Source organism: Somniosus microcephalus, chromosome 11 (genome assembly GCF_052327205.1).
Source record: "Somniosus microcephalus isolate GS21.2 chromosome 11, FLI_Smic_1.0, whole genome shotgun sequence".
Classification (NCBI taxonomy): Eukaryota; Metazoa; Chordata; class Chondrichthyes; order Squaliformes; family Somniosidae; genus Somniosus; species Somniosus microcephalus.
The window spans coordinates 10,445,584-10,467,669 of NC_140997.1; the positions used below are offsets into that span (position 1 = coordinate 10,445,584).

Sequence of the window (22,086 nt, forward strand, 5' to 3'; positions counted from 1 at the left end):
CAACTGAGCCATGGCCAGGTCCCCGCAGAGGAAATAATCTCTCATTTGTTTACAAATTCGCTACAAATAGCAATTGGAGGAAATGCTCCTCGCTGATGTCTTTTTTTTTAAAAACCTGAATTTCTGCCTATTTGACAAATTACATTGAGAGGCCCTAAAAACATAGAAACATAGAAGATATGAGTAGGAGTAGGCCATTCGGCCCCTCGAGCCAGTTCCGCCATTTAATGAGATCATGGCTGACCATCCAAACTCAGTACCCTGTCCCTGCTTTCTCCCCATATCCCTTGATCCCTTTAGCCTTAAGAAATATATCTAACTCCTTCTTGAATATATTTAATAAGTTGGCCTCAACTGCCTTCTGTGGTAGAGAATTCCACAGGTTCACCACTCTCTGGGTGAAGAAATTCCTCCTCATCTCTGTCCTAAATGGCCTACCCCTTATCCTTAGACTGTGACCCCTGGTTCTGGACTCCCCTGCCATCGGGAACATCCTGCATCTAGTCTGTCTAGTCCTGTTAGAATTTTATAAGTTTCGATGAGATCCCCTCTCATTCTTCTAAACTCGAGCGAATACAAGCCCAATCGACCCAACCTCTCTTCATACGTCATTCCTGCCATTCCAGGTATCAGTCTGGTGAATCTTCGCTGCACTCCCTCCTTGGCAAGAACATCCTTCCTCAGATAAGGCAACCAAAACTGCACACAATGCTCAAGGTGTGGTCTCACCAAGGCCCTGTACAACTGCAGCAAGACATCCTTGCTCCTGTACTCGAATCCTCTCGTTATGAAAGCCAACATACCATTTGCCTTCTTAACCGCCTGCTGCACCTGCATGCTTACCTTCAGCGACTGGTGCACAAGCACACCCAGGTCTCGTTGCACTTCGCCTTTTCCCAATCTGTTGCCGTTCAGATAATAATCTGCCTTCCTGTTTTTGCCACCAAAGTGGATAACCTCGCATTTATCCACATTATACTGCATCTCCCATGCATCTGCCCAATCACCCAACCTGTCCAAATCATACTGGAGTTTCTCTGCATCCTCCTCACAGCACACACGCCCACCCAGCTTTGTGTTGTTGCAAACTTGGGGATATTACATCTAGTTCCCTCATCTAGATCATTAATATATATTGTGAATAACTGGGGTCCTAGCACCGATCCCTGCGGTACCCCACTAGTCACTGCCTCCCACTCGGAAAAAGACCCGTTTATTCCAACTCTTTGCTTCCTGTCTGCCAACCAGTTCTCCACAAGATTGAATAAAGTTTGTTTTATTAGCTCTACCCTGATATTGGTGTAACTGCCACTGGAATATTAAATTTTTTTCAGACCTGGGTACAGATAGTGTTAGTGGCACCCTGAGCTCATTGCCCAACTGCAATCCGAATGCTCGCGATCCAGCTAACTTTGATATGTTTGCACAGACCAGAAGCAGTTCCCTGGCTGACCAGCGCAAAAAGTAAGTCTCTTGCTGACGTGTACCTGAGCATTTTACAGTCTGAACATGTGTGCGATGCTAGCTCCGTGTTAGTGCTGTAACTTCCCACCGGGTGCCTATGTACTGTGAATATTTGAAATGTTTATTTCTTGCTTGTAGTGTAACATATGAGGACCCACAGTCAATTGGAGGATTGGCAACTGCCCTTGATGTTCGGCAAAACAATGCAGCAGTGGTAAGAGTTTTAACTTTTTTATCTGAGTTGAAATAAACAGTTTTTTCCGTGTAAATGGTTGTTTTACTCATAGTGGTAAACTATTTTGGTATCGCAACTGAAAGACGGGTGATGTAAGCCATCCATACATAGTTTACTAGTGGTGCCAAATGTAAATGAAAACTGTAGTTGAGGAATTAGATTTAAAAGACGACCTTTTGTACCTTCAGAATTAGACCGTTGTTATTGCCTTGCATGTTGTGTGCTACTACAACTGGCAGCTGTAGTTTGCTTTCAGTTTAACCAATCATCCCAAAGATGCCACTAGATGTTGCTTTATTCATATTATTCATTCTGCTCAAAGTATGAAGCTCAGCTATTGAGTACTAAATAACCATGGCACTTCAATAAAATATCTTCTCCATTTGTACTGCTCTTGAGGCATAGGGCAGGTGAACAGTTTTAAGGCCACTGACTATTCTGTCTGAAGATTGCTGCTCGTAGCTAGAATCACAGAATCACATCACAGAATCCCCACAGTGCAGATAGAGGCCATTTCGGCCCATCGAGCCTGCACCGACACATATCCCACCCTATCCCCATAACCCCACGTATTTAATCCCCTAACACCGAGGGTCAATTTATCATAGCCATATCAACCTAACCCGCACATCTTTGGACTAAATCTTTGGAATAAATCAGCACAGGGTGAATGTCCCTTTCCTATACTCATGGGCTGTCTGGGAAGCACTGAGGCCTTCTCTTGACACCTGCCCAGTGTTACGGGTGAGATTGGTGCAAGGTTTGGAAAATGAAGGATGTAAACTCACCATTCCGTGGCACAGCACATAAATCTCCAATATATCAAACCGCTAGATAGTTCGTCATTTCTAAACACACGTGGTTTCTGTAATGTAACACCTGCAAAATTAAAGTATGTCTAATGGCTAAATATAATACAGCTGGAGAAATATGAGTAGCAGTGGGCTTTATGCTGTAGATTACAGAGCAGTAGGCTGCAGTTTTGAGTTGGTGATTCCCTAATTTTGACTGACTTGTCACAGGGGAGTTCAAGGGAGGAAAAAAATGTCTGTCAAATGCCTCTCCTCAGTTTATCCCCAACTCCCAGTTTCAAAGTGACAGCAACAATTACTGCTCACATTTATATAGCATCTTCCACATAATTAAACATCCCAAGACACTACATGTGAACAGTACTCGCCGAGCAGGAAGTAGGAGAGAAGTTAGGGGAGGGACTGAAGGTGCAATTGAAAGTTTTGAGGCGGCTTTTGAATGTAGGGAGAGAAGATGATGAGACTTGGGAAGATTGCAGGGGCATGCAGCAAAAGCTCTGCCACTGGTGGTGGAGCAGATGAAGAGGAGAATGTGGAGGGAGTGAGCTGCAACATAGGGCTGGAGAAGAATGCAGAGGTAGGGTATAGGGAGGTTAGACGACTGCTTGGCTTTTGGATGGTACGGGATATCTAATAGGAGAAAGTTGATGTGAAACAAAAATCTTATCGCCCCATTATTCTGACCCCAAACCTCCCGTATTAATTGATGTGTTTCTAAAGTCAAAACAGATTGTCGATCCAGCTTACGTGCAAGCTTTTATTTTGCCACCACGCACCCCTCGCCACTCCCCATGGGGGCAGGATCAAGTTTGGCGTGTGATCTATATGCAGGGTTGGCTTACTTGTTTTGTCAGTAAATAGTACTCCCATCAGCCCTTAAAGGATTAATGATGGCTTGTTCTGGGTTTCAGATTAGAGTTGGGTGCAATACTTTTGAGAACTTTTACTCCAAACCTACTTTTCTCTAACTTTATCTGTGCATTGTGTTGGCTATAGTAGACTTTGACTTTAGGTGAAAATAAGAATTGTGTAATTTGTACAATTTGATATGGTTTATTCAGTTCTACATCTACTTTATTACTTTAATAGAACCAAGGGTCAACAGTCTCAGGATAAGGGGTCGGCCATTTAGGACTGAGATGAGGAGAAATTTCTTCACTGAGGGTTGTGAATCTTTGGAATTCTCTCCCCCAGAGGGCTGTGGAGGCTCAGTCGTTGAGTATATTCAAGACAGAGATCGATAGATTTTTGGATATTAAGGGATATGGGGATAATGCAGGAAAGTGGAGTTGAGGTAGAAGATCAGCCATGATCTTATTGAATGGCAGAGCAGGCTCGAGGGGCCGAATGGCCTACTCCTGCTCCTATTTCTTAAGTTCTTATGTTCTTAATCAATGTGTGAAACTCCAGACATCTGAATGGACAGATTTGGATTTGAATATGAAAACTGGTCACTACAAATTCAATTTCTAGTTGTGTCAGCACTTAACATCACAGATCATCTACTCTTGGGGGGGTGCTGCTATTGATCTTGTACAGTATTCTGTCCACATGCCAGTTTTTAATTTTTAAAAATCTGATGGGCACTGGCTCTGTGACATCACAAGAAAACGATCACCTCACATGAATGATCCCAGTGATACAGTCTTTCCATCCTTATGGAATGTTCATTCTGGAACCGTATATATCGTTCTAATAGATTTAGGATCCCAGAGTAATTGTATGAAATTACATGCAAAAGTACAACTTCGCAAACTTTGTTTCTGGATAATTACCTGTGTCCTTCTTACGGATTGGTGAAGTTTTTTTTATGTGGATCATCATTACGCTTGAAGTGTTAATAATTGTTGCTCTAATTTTTCTGTCTGTGTTTCACTAACTGGCCGTTGTGTTTGTGGTTGTCTACTTACCCCCAGTTCACCAGCTGCTGTCAAAGCTGTTTAGATGAGCTTGACTTTAACCCATTATAATAATTTGTTGCTTAGGCAACCATAGTTTTTATCTGTTGGTAGTTGTCATGACAGGTGTTGAGATTTCATAGAATCATTGAATGGCTACAGCACGGAAGAAGGCCATTCGGCCTGTCGAGCCCGTGCCGGCTCTCTGCAAGAGCACTTCAGCTAGTCCCACTCCCCCGCCCTTTCCCCGTAGCCCTGCAAATTTCTTTCCTTCATATACTTATCCAACTCCCTTTTGAAAGCCGTGATTGAATCTGCCTCCACCACTCTTTCAGGCAGTGCATTCCAGATCTTAACCACTCGCTGCGTAAAAAAGGTTTTTCTTACGTCGCCTTTGGTTCTTTTGCCAATCACCTTAAATCTGTGTCCTCTGGTTCTCGACCCTTCTGCCAATGGGAACAGTTTCTCTCTACTCTGTCCAGACCCCTCATGATTTTGAACACCTCTATCAAATCTCCTCTCAATCTTCTCTGCTCCAGGGAGAACAACCCCAGCTTCTCCAGTCTATCAAAGTAACTGAAGTCCCTCATTCCTGGAATCATTCTCATAAATCTTTTCTGCAACCTCTCCAAGGTCTTCACATCCTTCCTAAAGTGTGGTGCCCAGAACTCGACACAATACTCCAGTTGGGGCCGAACCAGTGTTTTATACAGGTTCATCATAATTTCCACACTTTTGTACTCTATACCTCTATTTATGAAGCCCAGGATCCCGTAAGTCTTTTTAACTGCTTTCTCAACCTGCCCTGCCACCTTCAACGATTTGTGCACACATACCCCCAGGTGTCTCTGTTCGTGCACCCCCTTCAGGATTGTACCATTTATTTTATATGTCCTCTCCCCATTCTTTCTACCAAAATGTATCACTTTACACTTTTCTGCGTTAAATTTCATCTGCCACGTGTCCGTCCATGTCTTCCTGAAGTCTGTCGCTCTCCTCACTGTTCACTATACTTCCAAGTTTTGTATCGTCTACAGATTCTGAAATTGTGCCCTGTACACCCAAGTCCAAGTCATTAATATATATCAAGAAAAGCAGTGGTCCTTTCAGTCTGAAAAATAACCGTTCACTGCTACTCTGTTTCCTATCACTTAGCCAACTCCGTATCCATGCTGCCCCTGTCCCTTTTATTCCATGGGCTTCAACTTTGCTGGCAAGCCTATTATGTGGCACTTTGTCGAACGCCTTTTGGAAATCCATGTACACAACGTCAACTGCATTACCCTCATCAACCCTCTCTGTTACCTCATCAAAGAACTCAATCAAGTTAAACACGATTTGCCTTTAATAAATCCATGCTGGCTTTCCTTAATTAATCCACACTTTGTCCCTGATTACTGTTTCTAAAAGCTTCCCCACTACCGAGGTCAAACTGACTGGCCTGTAGTTGCTGGGTTTATCCTTACACCCTTTTTTGAACAATGGTGTAACATTTGCAATTCTCCAGTCCTCTGGCACCACCCCCGTATCTAAGGAGGATTGGAATATTATGGCCAGTACCTCTGCGATTTCCTCCCTCAATTCCCTCCGCATCCTAGGATGCATCTCATTGTCTTTGTAGAGGTTATTTACTGCAATGGCTCCATTTTTTCATTTTACATTTTTTATATTCAGAAATTGAGAAGGACCAAATGGATAAAGTAGAATGTTCAGACATGAAAGAGGAAATCACTGTGATGTGTGTGTGTCTCTGAAATGACCACAGTCCTCCCAGACCAACAAATAATGATGATGTTTGAAATACATCAGCATTTTAAGAATAATGGATAGATTTTTGGAGGCAGAGGGGAAGCAAAGTAATGGAAGAGAACAGCAAAATCTAAGGCTGATGCCACAGTGCGTACATAAGCCATCTGAACCATGAGGTTATATTAGTATCCCTCTCCACTTGTATCAATTAGATTGAACAGTTTTAATGCTTCAGAGTGTGCTTTATTATGTAATGCTGTTTAAAAAATATATATATATAATTTATTCAGAAAATCTGACATTTATTTTCCTAGTTGCAAGGACTTTTTGAGCTCTTCTCCCCTCCCTCATACTTTCTCCCCTTACCTCACCTCTCCTAAACACGTCAACTAGTGCTGGGGTAGTGGCAGCTCTCTGATACCTCACCCAAGTAACAATTCTCTACGTATGAGAAGTGAGTCCTGGCAGATTACTTGATTTGTGGAGGGGAGGGCAACACCATACTATCCTCCCAGCAGAGGTCACTAGATAGTGAACAGACGGGAGGAACTGTGGCTGACTTGCTCCTCCCCTTCCCCCCGCAAGCCCAGGAACAAATGCACTTGGGCTCATTGTAGTGTTCACACCACTTCGCCAGCTGAGTTAGTAACACATTAGAGAACTAAACAGAATGTGCTTGGTCTGTGCAGATCACGTTGTGATGCACTTACCTACTGAATAATAGGGGATGTGAATCTTAGCAGTGTTGAACGTGCTAAAGTGAAACTTGAATCATTTGAGTAAACTGGTAATGTGAACACTATTTGGTACAGAAATGCTCCTGTAGTCCTCGAGGGTTAATGGGAGCACAGAACTGTATTCAAGTACAACTTTTAATATCCTAGACCACGCCAGCTGCTATGTTGAGGTATGCAAGCATGACTTGGTAACGCGCTCCTCGGCACATGAAGATGCACTATAAGATCTGTCCCTGGCACAGTTATATAAGAATGCACATATGTGCAAACTTTTTCATCAGTCTCTCACTGGGAATTGCTTAGATTTTTGTTCTCAATAGTGATTGAGAACCAGCACTTCACCTTCAAAAGGAAACTTTTACCACAGCAATTTGCAATAAAAAATTTTATAGGGGACATGTATGTATTTGGGAAAAAAATATACACACACTAAAGCCCGGTTAAATGCACAGCCCGGTTAAATCCGCACTTTTGGAGTCCTGATTCTTCTGCTATTAACCAATGTTGAAATATACTGGTTAAGTGCACGTTGGTTGAAAGCACATCCTGTTCAAGTGCACAAATTTGTACTGTTTCTGATGGATGTTTAGAAGCTTACGTGCGTGCATTTGTGTCTCAATTCATTGTTCTGCTCGACCATGTAATCTGCTTATTACGTCAGTCAGCTTTCGCACTGAATCTCGGTCAGCTCATCGTTTTGCCAGTGGGTAGGGCTAGATAAATGATGGCTAGGGGATGTTACTTAGGCGAATAAGAGGCTGTTTATTTTTGATCTTGTATCAAATACAAACTAGCGAATGACCTTTTGTAATCCATGCATGACCATCCATTATTTTTATTACTTTGGGGTTTAAGGCCATTACTTTTGTGCAAGAATTTAAGGTTTTTTTTCAAAAAAGCTTAGCAGTGTGCAGCAAGGGTGTGCTAAAAGTATTCTGCGGTAATCTTATGTGGACTTCTCTTTAATTTGTCTTCTCCTTTCTTGGCTTTATCCTGATTTTTGTTACTGCTGGGCCTGTGGGAATGTTCTGTTACTGATGCAGCTGGACATTAGAGCTGGCAATCCAGACATCGAGCCTATAGACAAGTGGCTCATGACACAAGGAATGGTGAGCTTTCACCACATTGATCTGCTGTACCCCGCTAAACAACCACCCTGCCCTAACCACATCCTTACTGATCCTGCACTGCACAGTAAAAGACCAAGCTTCAGCATCAGACAGATGTGTGTTTCCTTACAGTGTAACATGCATAGATCTGAACTTATTTTGTGCCAGGGTACCATTCATTGAATAAGAGCTGTTTGTATTGAAGATTGCAGTGAGCTGAAGAAAAAAAGAAAAAAGTCTTGCATTTCATGACCACCGGACATCTCCAAGCACTTTACAGCCTATGAAGTAATTTTGAAGTGTAGTCACTGTTGTAATGTAGGAAACGCGGCAGCCAATTGGCGCTTGGCACGCTCCCACAGGCAGCAATGTGATCATGACCAGATAATCTATTTTTGTTGTTGATTGAGGGCTAAATATTGGCCAGGACACCAGGGATAACTCCCCTGCTCTTCTTCAAAATAGTGCCATGGGTTCTTTTATGTCCACCTGAGAGAGCACACGGGGCCTCGGGTTAAAGTCTCATCTGAAAGACTGCACCTCTGACCGTGCAGCACTCCCTCAATCCTGCACTGGAGTCCCACCTCAAATTTTTGTGCTCCAATCTCTGGAGTGAGACTTGAACCCACAACCTTCTGACTCCGAGGCGAGAGTGCTACCAACTGAGCCACTGGCTGACATGTTCGAGGTACAGTACATGAATTGTATGGCTTCTGTACTTGTACCAATGAATACTGACTCTTCCAATAGGAAAGACAGCTTGTCCCAGTCTTGGATACCACTTACGATAGCCCCACAGCAAACTGTGATACATGAGATGTTCATGAGGCATTACAGTACCAAATGAGAGTTTATTTTTCCTGTGTTTTCTCCTCTATTTTAGGGTTCAGTTTTACACAGCTTGACGTGAAGGACCTTGCAGTGGAAGATTTCTTGCAGTTAGTCACCCGGTGTCAGCATCAAGCATTTCCAAGTTAAGAATAGCGCAGCCCACTGCCAAGTCACCTTCCCTTTACCTTACCCCAACAATGTGTCTTAGCACCACCTGGTTGAATGTTTCCACTTCCCACGTCAGCAGTCCTTGTGGTCTCTGAGGGTGAGATTAGTGCCTAAATTAAAAAGAAAGCCTTTCATTTATATAGGGCCTTTCACAACCTCCGGACATCCCAAAACACTTTACAGCCAAATAAGTACTTTTGAAGTCGGAGTTATAACGGCACAGAAGGAGGCCATTCGGCCCAACGAGTCCATGTCGGCTCTCTGTAGAGCAGTCCAGTCAGTCCCATTCCCCCGCTCTATCCCTGTAGCCCTAGAAGTTTATTTCCCTCAAGTGCCTATCCAGTCTCCCCTTGAAAACATTGAGTGTCTCTGCTTCCACCATTTCCGTCGGCAGCGTTCCAAGTCCTCACCACTCGTGTAAAAAAAAAAAAAAAAAAAAGTTTTTCCTCACATCCCCCCACCCCCCCCCCCCCCCCATATCTCTTGCCCAAAACTTTAAATCTGTGTCCCCTAATCCTTGTACCATCAACTAGTGGGAACAGCCTTTCCCCGTCTAGCCTATCCAAACCTGTCATAATCTTGTACACCTCTATCAAATCACCCCTCAACCTCCTTTGCTCTGATGAAAACAAATCCAGCTTCTCTAACCTGTCCTTGTAACTAACATCCCCCATCCCCGGAACCATTCTGGTAAATCTCCTCTGCTCCCTCTCAATGGCCTTCACATCCTTCCTAAAGTGTGGTGACCAGAACTGGACGCAATACTCCAGTTGTGGCCGAACCAGCGCTTTATAAAGTTTTAGCAGAACTTCTCCACTTTTGTACTCAATACCTCTATTTATGAAGCCCAAGATCCCAAATGCTTTGCTAACCACTCTCTCAATATGTCCCGCCACCTTCAGAGACCTATGTGCATTAACTCCCAGATTCCTCTGTCCCTGTACTCTTTAAAACTGTGCCATTAAGTGTATATTGCCTTTCCCTATTCCTTCTGCCAAAATGCATCACCTCACACGTCTCTGTATTAAATTCCATCTGCCACTTGTCTGCCCATTCTGCTAGCCTTTCTATGTCCTGTTGCAGTCGATTGGTATCATCCTCACCGTTTGCCACACCCCCAAGTTTGGTGTCATCGGCAAATTTAGAAATTCTACTCTGTATCCCATTATCCAGGTCATATGTGGCCCCAGCACTGACCCTTGGGGAACACCACTATCTACCATCCTCCAGTCTGAAAAACAGCCATTTACCACAACTCGCTGTTTTCTGTCCTTAAGCCAATTCCTTATCCAAGCTGCCACTGACCCACTTATTCCATGAGCCTCAATTTTGTTAACCAGCCTTCTATGTGGTACTTTGTCAAACGCCTTCCTAACATCCATTAGACAACATCCATTGCATTCCCATCATCAATCCTCCCTGTTACTTCATCAAAAAATTCAATTAAATTAGTCAAACACGATCTGCCTTTTACAAATCCATGTTGGCTCTCCTTAATTAGCTTAAACCTCTCCAGTGCCCGTTAATTTTTTCCTTGATTATTGTTTCTAAAACTTTACCCACCACTGATGTTAAACTGACCGGCCTGTAGTTACTAGGATTGTCCTTACACCCTTTCTTGAACAATGGTGTCACATTTGTCATTTTCCAATCCTCGGGCACCTCCCCCGCATCTAGGGAAGATTGGAAAATTATGGCAAGCCTTTCTGCTATCTCCTCCCCCAATTCCCTTAGCAACCTGGGATGCAAGCCATCTGGATCAGGTGACTTATCCACTTTAAGCATACCCAGCCTTTCTAGTACAGCCTGTCTATCAATTTTCACCCCTTCCATTGCTTCTACCTTTTCCACTTCTACTGATATTTTGTCAGCATCCACCTCCTTAGTAAACACCGATACAAAGTGCTAATTGAGTATTCTAGCCTTGTCCTGCGATTCTAAGCATATATCATCTTCTTTGTCCCTAATAGGCGCCACCTCGCCTCTTACTACCTGCTTACTGTTTACATACCAGTAGAAGATTTTTGGGTTCCCTTTTATGTTAACTGCCGTTCTACTCTCATTCTCTCTTTGCCAATCTTATTTTCATCTTCACTTCCCCTCTCAACTTATTGTATTTGGTCTGGTTCTCCCTTGAAGAATTCACCTGACATGCATCATACACCCTCTTTTTTTGTTTCATCATCTTCTCTGTCTCCCTCGTCATCCAAGGAGCCCTGGCTTTGGTTCCCTTACCCTTCCCTCTTGTTGGAATGTACCTAGCCTGTAATTGGAACATCTCCTCCTTAAAGATTACCCATTGTTCTGTTACAGTTTTTCCTGTCAGTCTTTGGTTCCATTTTACTCTGGCTAGATCCTTTCACATCCCATTGAAGTTAGCCCTATTCCAGTTTAGAAGTTCCACTCTAGATTGTTCCTTGCTCCTCTCCATTGCTAATCTAAATCTTATAATACAATGATCACTCATACCCAATTGTTCTCCCACAGATATTTGATCGACCTGGCCCACCTCATTCCCCGGCACCAGATCCAGCAATGCCTCCTTCCTAGTTGGGCCAAGAACATACTGGTCAAGGAAATTCTCCTGAACACATTTCAGAAATTCTTCCCCGTCCTTTCCCTTTACTCTAGCATTATCCCAATTGATATTTGGGTAATTAAAGTCCCCCAATATTACCACTGTATAGCTTTTACATGTCTCTGTGATTTCCCTACCGATTTGCTCCTCTACCTCCCTCTCACTATTTGGAGGCCTATAGAATACCCCCAATAGCGTGATCATACCATTTTTGCTATCAACGCTAACCAAATGGATTCTGTCCTTGTCCCCTCAAGAACATCTTCCCTTTCCAACACTACAATGTCTTCCTTAATCAGCACTGCCACCCCACCTCCCTTTTTTCCTTCCCTATCTTTTCTGAACACCTTGTACCCTTGAATACTATGTGCCCAGTCCTCACCATTTTTAAGCCACGTTTCCGTTATTGCCACACGGCTAATTGTGCTTGTAACTCACCAACCTTATTCACCACACTTTGTGCGTTTACGTACATGCATTCTAAACCCATTTTTGAATTTTTCGTAGCCTTTCTTAGTTTGCTCCTATCTAATATGGTACTACTTCCACCTCTAGTACTACTTTCTTCTCTAGTACTATCCAACACGCTCACTATTTTATGCACCTTATTCCTCTTTTCTACTCCTATATGCTGGTGCCCATCCCCCTGCCAAGCTAGTTTAAACCCTCCCCAACAGCACTAGCAAACCTCACCGCGAGAATATTGGTCCCGGCTCTGTTGAGGTGTAACCCGTCCGGCTTGTACAAGTCCCACCTTCCCCAGAAACGGTACCAATACCTCAGGAATCTAAAGCCCTCCCTCCTGCACCATCTCTCCAGCCACTCATTCATCTGTTCTATCCTCCTATTCCTGTACTCACTAGAATGTGGCACCGGGAGTAATCTGGAGATTACTACCTTTGAGGTTCTGTTTTTTAATCTCTCTCCTAGCTCCCTAAACTGCTTGCAGGACCTCATCCCTCTTTCTGCCTATGTCTTTGGTACCGATATGGACCATGACCTCTGGCTGTTCACCCTCTTCCCCCCCCAGAATGCCCTGCAGCTGCTTGGTGACATCCTTGACCCTGGCACCAGGGAGGCAACATGCCATCCTGGAGACCCGTCTATGGCCGCAGAAACACCTGTCTGTTCCCCTAACTATCGAATCCCCTACCACTATTGCTCTTCCATTCTTCTTCCTCCCCCCGTGTAATGTAGGAAACGCGGAAGCCAATTTGCACACAGCAAGCTCCCACAAACAGCAGTGTGATAATGACCAGATAATCTGATTTTTTTGTGATGTTGATTGAGGGATAAATATTGACCAAGGACACCGGGGGTAACTCCGCTGCTCTTCTTCGAAATAGTGCCACGGGATCTTCTACATCCACTTGAGACATTAAACGGGGACGTTGGCTTAATGTCTCCTCTGAACTCACAACCTTCTGACTCCGAGGCGAGAGTGCTACCAACTGAGCCACAGCTGACGCATTACAGGGAGCCTTGTGCTGTCCGCCCATGCCCACTAAGGACTACCCAAACTCATTTCACATAGAACCATAAAGACCAACAAACAGGCTCTTATCCGAGTGCATAGATATTTGGGAAAACTAATAAAAGTCAACTGTCGGGTGCAGATTAGCCAACAGAAAATGCAGAAACCTATGTTCATTTTTCTGAGGGGGAGGAGAGAATGTTCTTTGCCAGACTTTGTGTTGGGCACCCTGCTCTCCACATTCATTTTGTGCAGTGATTGCAGTCATCTTCTGATTTAGGCTATGAATCAATTGGTCTTTTACTACCCAGTTTGGAATATAATTTAACAAGATTCCTTTTAACATCGTATTTATTAACTGTGTTAAGCCTACTAATTGTCTCAGTCCTAGTAGTAAATAAATAAAATAACATATTTTACATTATTTCAATAATAATTAACAATACATTTCTCATATTTGGGGGGAAAAAATGTTATTTCCTGTTGTATTTGATTGCAACCTATTTTGTTTTCTACTCCCCTGTGTCGTATGACTATGGCCCAGGTATCTTTATCTTCCCCACTCCTATCATTAATCAGCCCTCAGCTTCTCTAGCTCTCACCTCTTTCTGCTTTATATTCAGTGATGCTGTGTTCTTCACAATTCAACAGTGTAATTTAAATTGGACTTTTTTTGTTTCCTTCCCAAAAGATCATTCTTCATAATCATGTGCGTAGACGGAATCTGGGCCAGTTCTCGCACACGAGCACAGACCTTGCATTTCCTTCATACAGGAGTCATTGCAATGAACCTGATGTACACCTAAATCTGATTCCCGATTGCTAGTGTAACCATAGCTGCTTCTGCATTCCAAATCTGTCCCGGTAGAGTATCTGTGCCCCCAGTGTTGGATTTATGCTGGGAAAAATTTGAAGGCAGAACAATGTGAACTCTGGCTGGATTTGTTGCCGAATCCACTTCACAAAATTGGAATAATGGCATAGATAATGGATATTTGTGTGTATGGGCAGAGCCTTGTGATGTGTATGAGTACAAAGAAGATCACTGTGGAGGTGCCCTTCTGCAAGCCAGTGTAAATGGATCAGGTCCACTGGAGTCCACAATGTTGAATTGCTTTAACGAGCCTTGCTTAAGGTGGCAGCATACCAATGGCCTAGTAGTAGGTAAACACAGCACTCTGTACCCTACACCATATAGACCAGAAGGTCCCAAGTTTGATTTCTGGTCTCTGCAGTAGCTGGTCTCAGCTGAAGTAGTAGTTGAGGGTGCCACAACTTGCCTTTGATGCCCCCCATGCCTGAATAGCATGCCAACACTATGTCTAGGTTCACACATAAAGAAGGACCACTTGGTTGAGGCACTGGGGGCTTCAGTCACTGTCTTCAGAAGAGGAGAAAATTAAAGGGGGAGGGAGGAGATGATGTATAAATAAGTTGACTACAACAGATCCTTACAAACCTGGGACATGTAATATGCTCAAAATATTGTGCATTGTAGTGCTCTAATTACAAACCCAAGCTTTTAATTAAATTAATGTGACTTGGTCTAAACATATTTGAAAGCCTGAATTATTCAATCAAATTTTCTGGGCCTTTTGAATCTAAAACAGTGGTGCTCCAGTCATAATGTTAAGTTATCCCAAGTGCTATAGATTGGTCTATTTTGTGAAAGTGATAAAGAATTAAATTAATTTAATTCTTGAAGAATGCATGCATTCAGAATGTGTGTTTGTTTCTAGTATTTAATTGCGGGATGCACAACATTTCATTGGCCTCGAGCGGCAACGATCACTTGCCAGTTATTGTTTCCTCATTACTGAGTTTAATTTGTGTTTACGTGGGTGTTGTTCTGCACCAGCGTGCTGAGTGCAGGGATGAAGGCTTGTCTCCCCATTCCACTGGATTCCCAATCTCCAGCAGTGCTGTACTGGGAGATGCTGAGAGCAGGCCAGGCATCTCTCCACAAACAGAACAGAGGGAGAATGGGGCAGGGTGATTTTTACCAGCCGCTCTTGTGTATCTCCAAGCATCTAGCTAATAACGGTGGTGATCTGGGCTAAAACTGTTCTTGGTCGCAGAGGTACACAGCTGGTGTGTGAACCTGAATGGAAAGGAAGGGGTTGCCGGGGTGGGGGGAGGAAGAGATTCCATAACCCTTGATCGTTTGATACCCTCACCAAAAAACATCAGTGTTTGACAAGTGGAACAGTGCATCTGTAAGCTTTGCCATTCAAAAGAAAAGTTAATGGGTGGCTAATGTGACGTAACAGCTGTGTTGAAAGTTGCCGTCCCGGGAAGGTGTGAATCTGAGTTTAAACTGATGTGATAGCTAAACATGGGACAAAAATGGTAACTCTTTGTGGTGACTAACAATTTCCGCTTCAAAAACTCTCTGGCCTTTTGAATCATCTTCTATCTGGTGCTGTCTTTTGTTCCTCATATGCCAGGTGAATTCCGTACCCAACCTGCAATAGCATGTTGCTGTTTACCCCGTCTTTACTGCTCATGCTTCCTTTTGTTTTTGGTCCCCTCTAGCTAAAGCTACCGATTGAATGAAGGCTAAAATTTCCCCTTTTGTAGGCTGTGATTTTTCAAAAGTGCTTACAAATCTACTCAATGGTGGTGAAATTGGCCTTGGCCAGTAGCATGAAACGCGCCCCTAGCGAATCGGCAGTCCATTTTATGCTGCATTGAAGTCGATGGAAAAGACAATTGAGCGTCGTGTAAAACGGACTATCAGCGAGTTTCGTCTTACAGCCCAAGACCAGTTTCACCGCCAAAATCTTAATTCATTGATTTGAGAAGCACTGATTTGGCTGCAAAAGAAAAAATTGCTGTGAGCTTTCATTTTTTTTTCCAATAATACTGAATAATTGCAATAAGGTAATTCTGTCCTCCAGGGCAGGATCTGCTCAGAAATTTGTCTGGCCTACACTGTGTTTGTCCCCTTATTGCCATTTTGTGCAGCTGTGCAAAAGGGGGATACCACAACTTCACATTGTCGGTGATGAATTGTAGCTTGGTGCTGCTGCGACGCAGCTTTAAATCTTGGTGCATCTGAAATCCTGAATGAAGGAGCCTTGTCTGTGTGATGGTCGTTTAATTCCTGCTTTTGTAAAACCTCTTCAATGATGAACGTCAAGATGAAAGAACTATAGTAATTCAAGTCTTGAAACGGCACAGTGTAAACTTTAGTGTACAATTATTTTAATTGGGTTAATCTCCATGAAAATAGCGGAAAAAGGAATTTCATGGTAACGTATTCATTCATGTGCTAATATTCGCACAGCTTAGTAAACTAATTGTTTAAAAGATAAATAAGAGTGAAAACTCCCTGAATTTGAAGAGCTCTGTATTTTTATTACAGTTAAACACTGAGGTCTATTTCTTGAATTGATGCTCATCTCCATGAGGAGCAGATTATTAAGATCTTTGGAACAAAGTTTATATATTGTTTTTTTCCTATACATTCACTGTAGCTACCTGCATATGCGGTAACCTTCAATAATTGTTTATGGCTCCATCTTGGGAGAAAGTGTGTAAAACTTCCATATAACCCACCCCACACTACAAAGTTCTGACGTTAGACACATTGGGGGGAAAATTCATTAGCGACCATTTTGGGTCGCTAACATCGCCTGGGCGCTAAATTTAGTGCTTGGCAAAAAATAGCGCCAGCGATTGCTAACTTCAGTTTTAGTACCCCAAGAGGGAGGTGGAGCGCTAATTCAAGTGCTCCACTTCCTTCTTGGAGCGCTAACCCCGACTGTCGGGGCGGTGCGTTTTGCAGCGCTACGCACTGGGCTACTTAGCGCTGCCGCATGGAAGGACTCCTCCCCTCATTAAAGGGGCGGGCCCAAGCCCACAGCTCTGCAGGGCCTTACCTGGACCACCGGGGAGCGGGGTGCTGTGCCAGCATCCGGCTGCCAGATCACAGCACTGACCCCGCATTGAAAGACGCAACGGGCTGCGACAACTAAGTCTGTCGATTTTATTTTATTTTTTTTAAACTTTTCCCCGCCCACCACCTCCCCTTTACTTACCCCGCAAGCCTCCTGTTGCTCCATTGCTGCCCCCTGAATCGGTCGCTATCATCGCCTGCTGCAGATTCCGGGGACGCAGGCCAATTTTGCAAGCGGGGTGAAAACGGGGCACTGCACACAGTGATGAAGTCGTCATTGCCAGTGGAGCGGGGCGCTACCAGTTACCGCCACCGCTAAACTCCTGCTGAATTTAGCGGGAGTCATTAGCCGCGCCCGGGCGAAAAGTCGTTTGCGACCCGTTAGCGCCCCCCGAGGCACGAACAGAAGGTGCAAATGCACTGAATTTGTAGCCCATTCTCTTCTAATTTGCTCACTTTTTTAACAGAAATTGCCCCCTTTCTGTCAGAAAGTGCCTTAGTGCTCCATCATGCCTCTCCAAACATCATGGCTGACATTGGAACCTCGCTGTGTGGGGATCTGAGAGTGCATGCCATGCACGGTATTTTTAGAGCCTCAAAGTGCTGTACCACTCGCATTCCCTTTAGGAGTGTGCACTGATTGATTGACCCTTATAACACAGACTCCACCTGCAACTCGGGGCCATTCCCCGGAACAAAGCTACAAGCTAACACCAAGAGCAATGACCTAATTCTAGAAAGCCCATCATTAAGACGGCAGGGGACTCGATATCCCCCAACACAACTAAACCCCCACGGACTATTGGCAAAGCATCCCAGCTCCCAATCAATGCGCTGCTCCCCACACGTGTACTGATGGCGACCATATATTCTCATATAAATACTGAATGGATATATATATTTTGTGAAGCCATTCTCTTTTCTGAAGAAAACTTTTTTTAAAAAGAGTAGCCATATAAAATGTTTTCTCGAACGTATTCCTCATTATGAGGGTCCGCTCTGTGTGCGTCTCTCTAAAAGATGCCATTCGTTGGTTCATGTACATTCCATTTTCATAGCTGGATCTTGGTGTGTTTTTAATATAAATCCTGTTATTGCTGTGTTTATATTACTGTGCAGTGTTATCCTTTTTTTAAAATATATTTTGAATTTTTGCATTCCCATTTTAAGTTTTGTTCTATTTTCTGTGTTGTGTTGTACTTTGGTTGTCCGCTTTGGTTTGCCCGTCGCTGTGTAGATTCCTGTCGCACAGTCTCTCATGGACGACGTTGAAGAATGGCTCAGCACTGACGTGGTGAGGGGCTTTTTGCTTTTTTTTTTGTTTTGGTTTGAACTTTTCTCACTACCACTTTTTTCTCTTCCTTCCCCCCACCCCCCTCACCCACTTGCTACATCAGGAGTGAATACACATCATGAATGGTGCTTCTAGTAAAATTGTGTTTTTTTTCCTTCCTCCCTTTTTATTAAAAAAAAGAACTAAAATTCACTAGAATGTGAAATACATAGACTTACGATTTGAATTACATCCTGTTCTTTAAGTATTGGTCTGCAAAAGGATGTCCGGTCACTCGCTGGAATTTTGCCCAGCTGTCTGTAGGGAATGGGGAAGTCTGCCCCTGCCATGTGTGTGCATTCCGGAAGACCAATCTACAGTGTTCATGATGTCTCCAGGAGAAATTATGGGCTGTGCTGTGGGGGGAAGGGGGAGAGAAGAAGTGAGATCTATAGAAATACCAAATTAATTTGCTTACTGGCTCCAGTGCATTTGCACAATTGAGTATTGAAATATTTCCTACTGCAGACCAATTTTTCTTGTTGCAAAATGCTGTGGGCTCCCGCTTGATTTAATTGTATAAATCAGCACCACTCAACAAATCAAAAAATTGTACAGTCCATTGGGCGGGGGAAATTATTATTTGGATTTTTTTCAAAGTTAAAATTTCATTATTTTGTAAACAAAGGTCCCGTTTATGTCCGGTCCAAAGAGCTGCTGATTGACAATTGTGCATGGTGCTTTGGCAATATAATTGCTTCAAAACAAAAAAGCAGAGGCTTGAAGTGCTGACGTAATCTAATCGGAGAGATTTAATCTGATCCGAGATGTATTGTGCACAATACTTTCAGAACTGGAGCCAGTAATGATCAGAAAGTTGATTCTGATTTCAGCTATTGGGGGTGGGGGGCTAGAATTGGCCTCCGCACCCCAGAGTTAGGGATTAAACAGGGTTCCTGACTCCTATCCATCGACTCCTGGAAAGTGCATGTGTGTGGAAGTTCATTGTAAACAGGATCTGGTTCAACTGTGATGGATTCCATGATGAAATAGTCGATTGATATGGAGCGAGGCATGAAGCCATGGCCTTTTGGGTGAGGTACTGGAAGGCTCTTGGTGCCTGTGGAATTGTACCCCAGGAAGAAGCTGTGCCATGGGGATATAGAGATAGGGGAAGTGGATTTTAAAATATATCTGCGTCACATAATGTGTTACATTGTCCCGATCACCATGTGAGTTTAAACCAAGGGGTCATTAATTCAGGGGATAAGCCCAAGTCCCCAGAATAAACCCAACTTACCTCATTTTAGTATTGACATCTCTTTTGAGTGATTCACACTGTTGCAGCCTGCTTTATTCTAGGAGAGTAGATGTGCTAATACAGATTTAAAAATTCTGTGTAGCTCATTCTGTAATCAAGGTAATGCATATTAAAATATTTGTTTGAATTATCAGAAAGTTACAATTCAGTTGTAAATTGGGTGCACACTCTGGGGGCAGGTGGGAAAGTTGACGTGCAAGAGCATTATTTTTGGCAATGTCTTGTGGAGGAGAGTAATATTTGACATCTGGCTCCCGGGTGATGTATCACAACAGTTGGAGATTAGATCTCTAGTAGTGGCACCACAAAGTGGTGAGTTGTAGGTTTAACCTCTGTCTTTTTTCTCCCATTCACTCTGGACTACCACCACCCTCCTCTGAGTTCCCAATCCCAGCTGAGCTGTTGCAGGGAAATCCTTTGGAGATCGGGTGCATCTCTATTGTGGGGGTGGAGAGAGAGAGAGGAAAAATTGGAAAGAGTTTTCATGATGGGGCTGCTCTTGCATGTGTTTCCTGGGGGTGAATATGGGCCCAATATCCTCATATTGCAATCACGGCGTATAGAGTGGTGATGGATTATAGCCATAATCAGGCTGGAGACCTAAAACTGTGGCTTGGGAACAGGCTATATCCGTCTGCTTTTAAGCCCACAGGAAGAATGTGTCCTGGGAGGAAACCTTAAGCATGCGAAAGAGGGCAACATGCCCGCCAACCTTAAACTCAAGTATGGAATAATTAATGGCAGAACTGAACAAAGGAGTTCACGCTGATAAATATTGTACTATTTGTGTTGAATCAGTTTTGTTTCCAGCATATCTATTGATCATTGTTGTCTTAAAAACTGAATGAGCCGGGAGGTTTGTGTAACTAGATTTGATTTGCTAGTAGCCATTGGTGCCCTAGAATAACTTCCATCCTTGTACCCCAATTTCCTGCTACAGTCCCAGTCTTTAATTCACTCTCCCTATTTCATGGCTACTATTTTGCTTTTAAAAAAAATCCTATTATGTCTTACTGATATACAAGGCACTCCTATATAGTTAGACATTCAAAAAGCATGCATGAATGTTGCTGTGTACCCCCCTAGATTTTAATTATCGATGCAACATAAATTGCATCTGCTTGTAATTGCCTGTGTGAGAGAGAGAGAGATTACAACACCCTCACCCCAAAGTGAGATCCAGGTGAAAACCCCTGTTTCTCCTCGTATTGCATCCACTGTTCACAGACTGACTTTGGCTAATTGTAAACATAATTAGACCAAAGTCCTAAAACTAATGCCAAGGTATTTGTAACACGTCCTGTTGGAAGTTTCTGATAATAAAAGGGATTTGTTGATTTCATTTTTTTATTGGGGGTTGGTGGAAGAGAAAGAGTGACTCACACAGTGCTTGAGGCACAGAAACAGCCAGTATTGCTGCTTCCTGCCCCCATTATTTCGGAGCACAAATAAACACGGGGACATTATCTTGCCCTGGAACAAAATAAGTCATTTGGAATGAGATTTGCTCAGTCTGGTTTAAAAATGTGAGATGCGTCAATATAGATCACTCTGAACAGAATACAGCATTTAAATGAGATCTGATCTTGTCTCACTCTCTTTGATCATACAAGTCTCACCCTCTTACATTTCCCCAATATTAACAGTTTGTCCTTGTACTCTTGCTCAGTGGAGATCACATGCAGGGATGTGTGACAAAGATTGTACCCCAGCAATGTTGCTTTGTCCTTCTTGGAAGGTGAAAATAACAGACTGTAAAATACCTCCAAATTTACCCTCTGGTTTCCAAAAGCAGAAGCTTTCAATACGTTATCCCTACTTTAAAAAAGTGGCTGCAAATTTTAGCGTTGTCACTTAGTCTCTCAAATCTACCTACACTGGTTTGCTTGCAATGTGTGTGTGCATGCTTTTGTGGGATGCCTTGAACCAGTTGGTGGTATTACATTCTTTTGTCACACATTCTCTAAACAATCATGTAGGGTGAGGGTAATAAGAAGTCATTTAAATATTCAAAAGAAAACTCAAATTGCGGATTTTTTTCCAAGAAAATATACTAAATTCTGTTTCAGATTTTCGAGGGAGGGGGAGAGGTTAGACTGAAATGTTCTAGACATGTCTAATTTTGTTGATATCCGTGGGATATCCTCTAGCTGTGGGCAGGCCAGCTACTGGTGTTCTAATGACTGACTTTTTAATTTCAGAAGGGAGATGATGTAGAAGAAGGAGTAACAAGTGAAGGTGAGTTTCTGATCTGGTATCTTCATAGCTGTAATTTGTTAGCAAAAGCAGTATGTTGTAGATCAGCCTTTAATATACTAAGCTCATAAAGTGTGTTAATACATACGTTCAGGATTTCTTATCATGTTGTCTGTTCATAAACCCTAGAAATAATCAGTGAGGGCGGAGAGGTTGGAGCACCAACATGCTGCTCTGGTGATTCTCCACAGAGGTGAGTTCACAGGCTTGGCTGTGCCATTGGCAAAGAGGCTAAACAGAGTCAACACACTTTCCCAAAGGGAAGGAAAACTGGCAGGTG

At 43.2% G+C, this 22,086-nt stretch overlaps 1 protein-coding gene across 10 annotated transcripts in view; it reads left to right on the forward strand.

The window, feature by feature from the left end:
• LOC147110309 (TOM1-like protein 2) overlaps nucleotides 1-22,086 on the forward strand; it is a 54,497-nt gene that overhangs the window by 24,750 nt on the left and 7,661 nt on the right. For 2 of the 10 annotated variants that reach the window (XM_086000181.1, XM_086000187.1), the window contains 5 exons: nucleotides 1,335-1,464; nucleotides 1,603-1,678; nucleotides 7,939-8,004; nucleotides 18,194-18,250; nucleotides 21,752-21,788. In XM_086000181.1, coding sequence (XP_085856307.1) covers nucleotides 1,335-1,464; nucleotides 1,603-1,678; nucleotides 7,939-8,004; nucleotides 18,194-18,250; nucleotides 21,752-21,788 — 366 coding nt within the window. Of the gene's footprint in view, nucleotides 1-1,334; nucleotides 1,465-1,602; nucleotides 1,679-7,938; nucleotides 8,005-18,193; nucleotides 18,251-21,751; nucleotides 21,789-21,935; nucleotides 22,000-22,086 lie in introns of all 10 variants that reach the window. The other 8 variants (XM_086000184.1, XM_086000189.1, XM_086000186.1 and 5 more) reach the window with 6 other exon arrangements.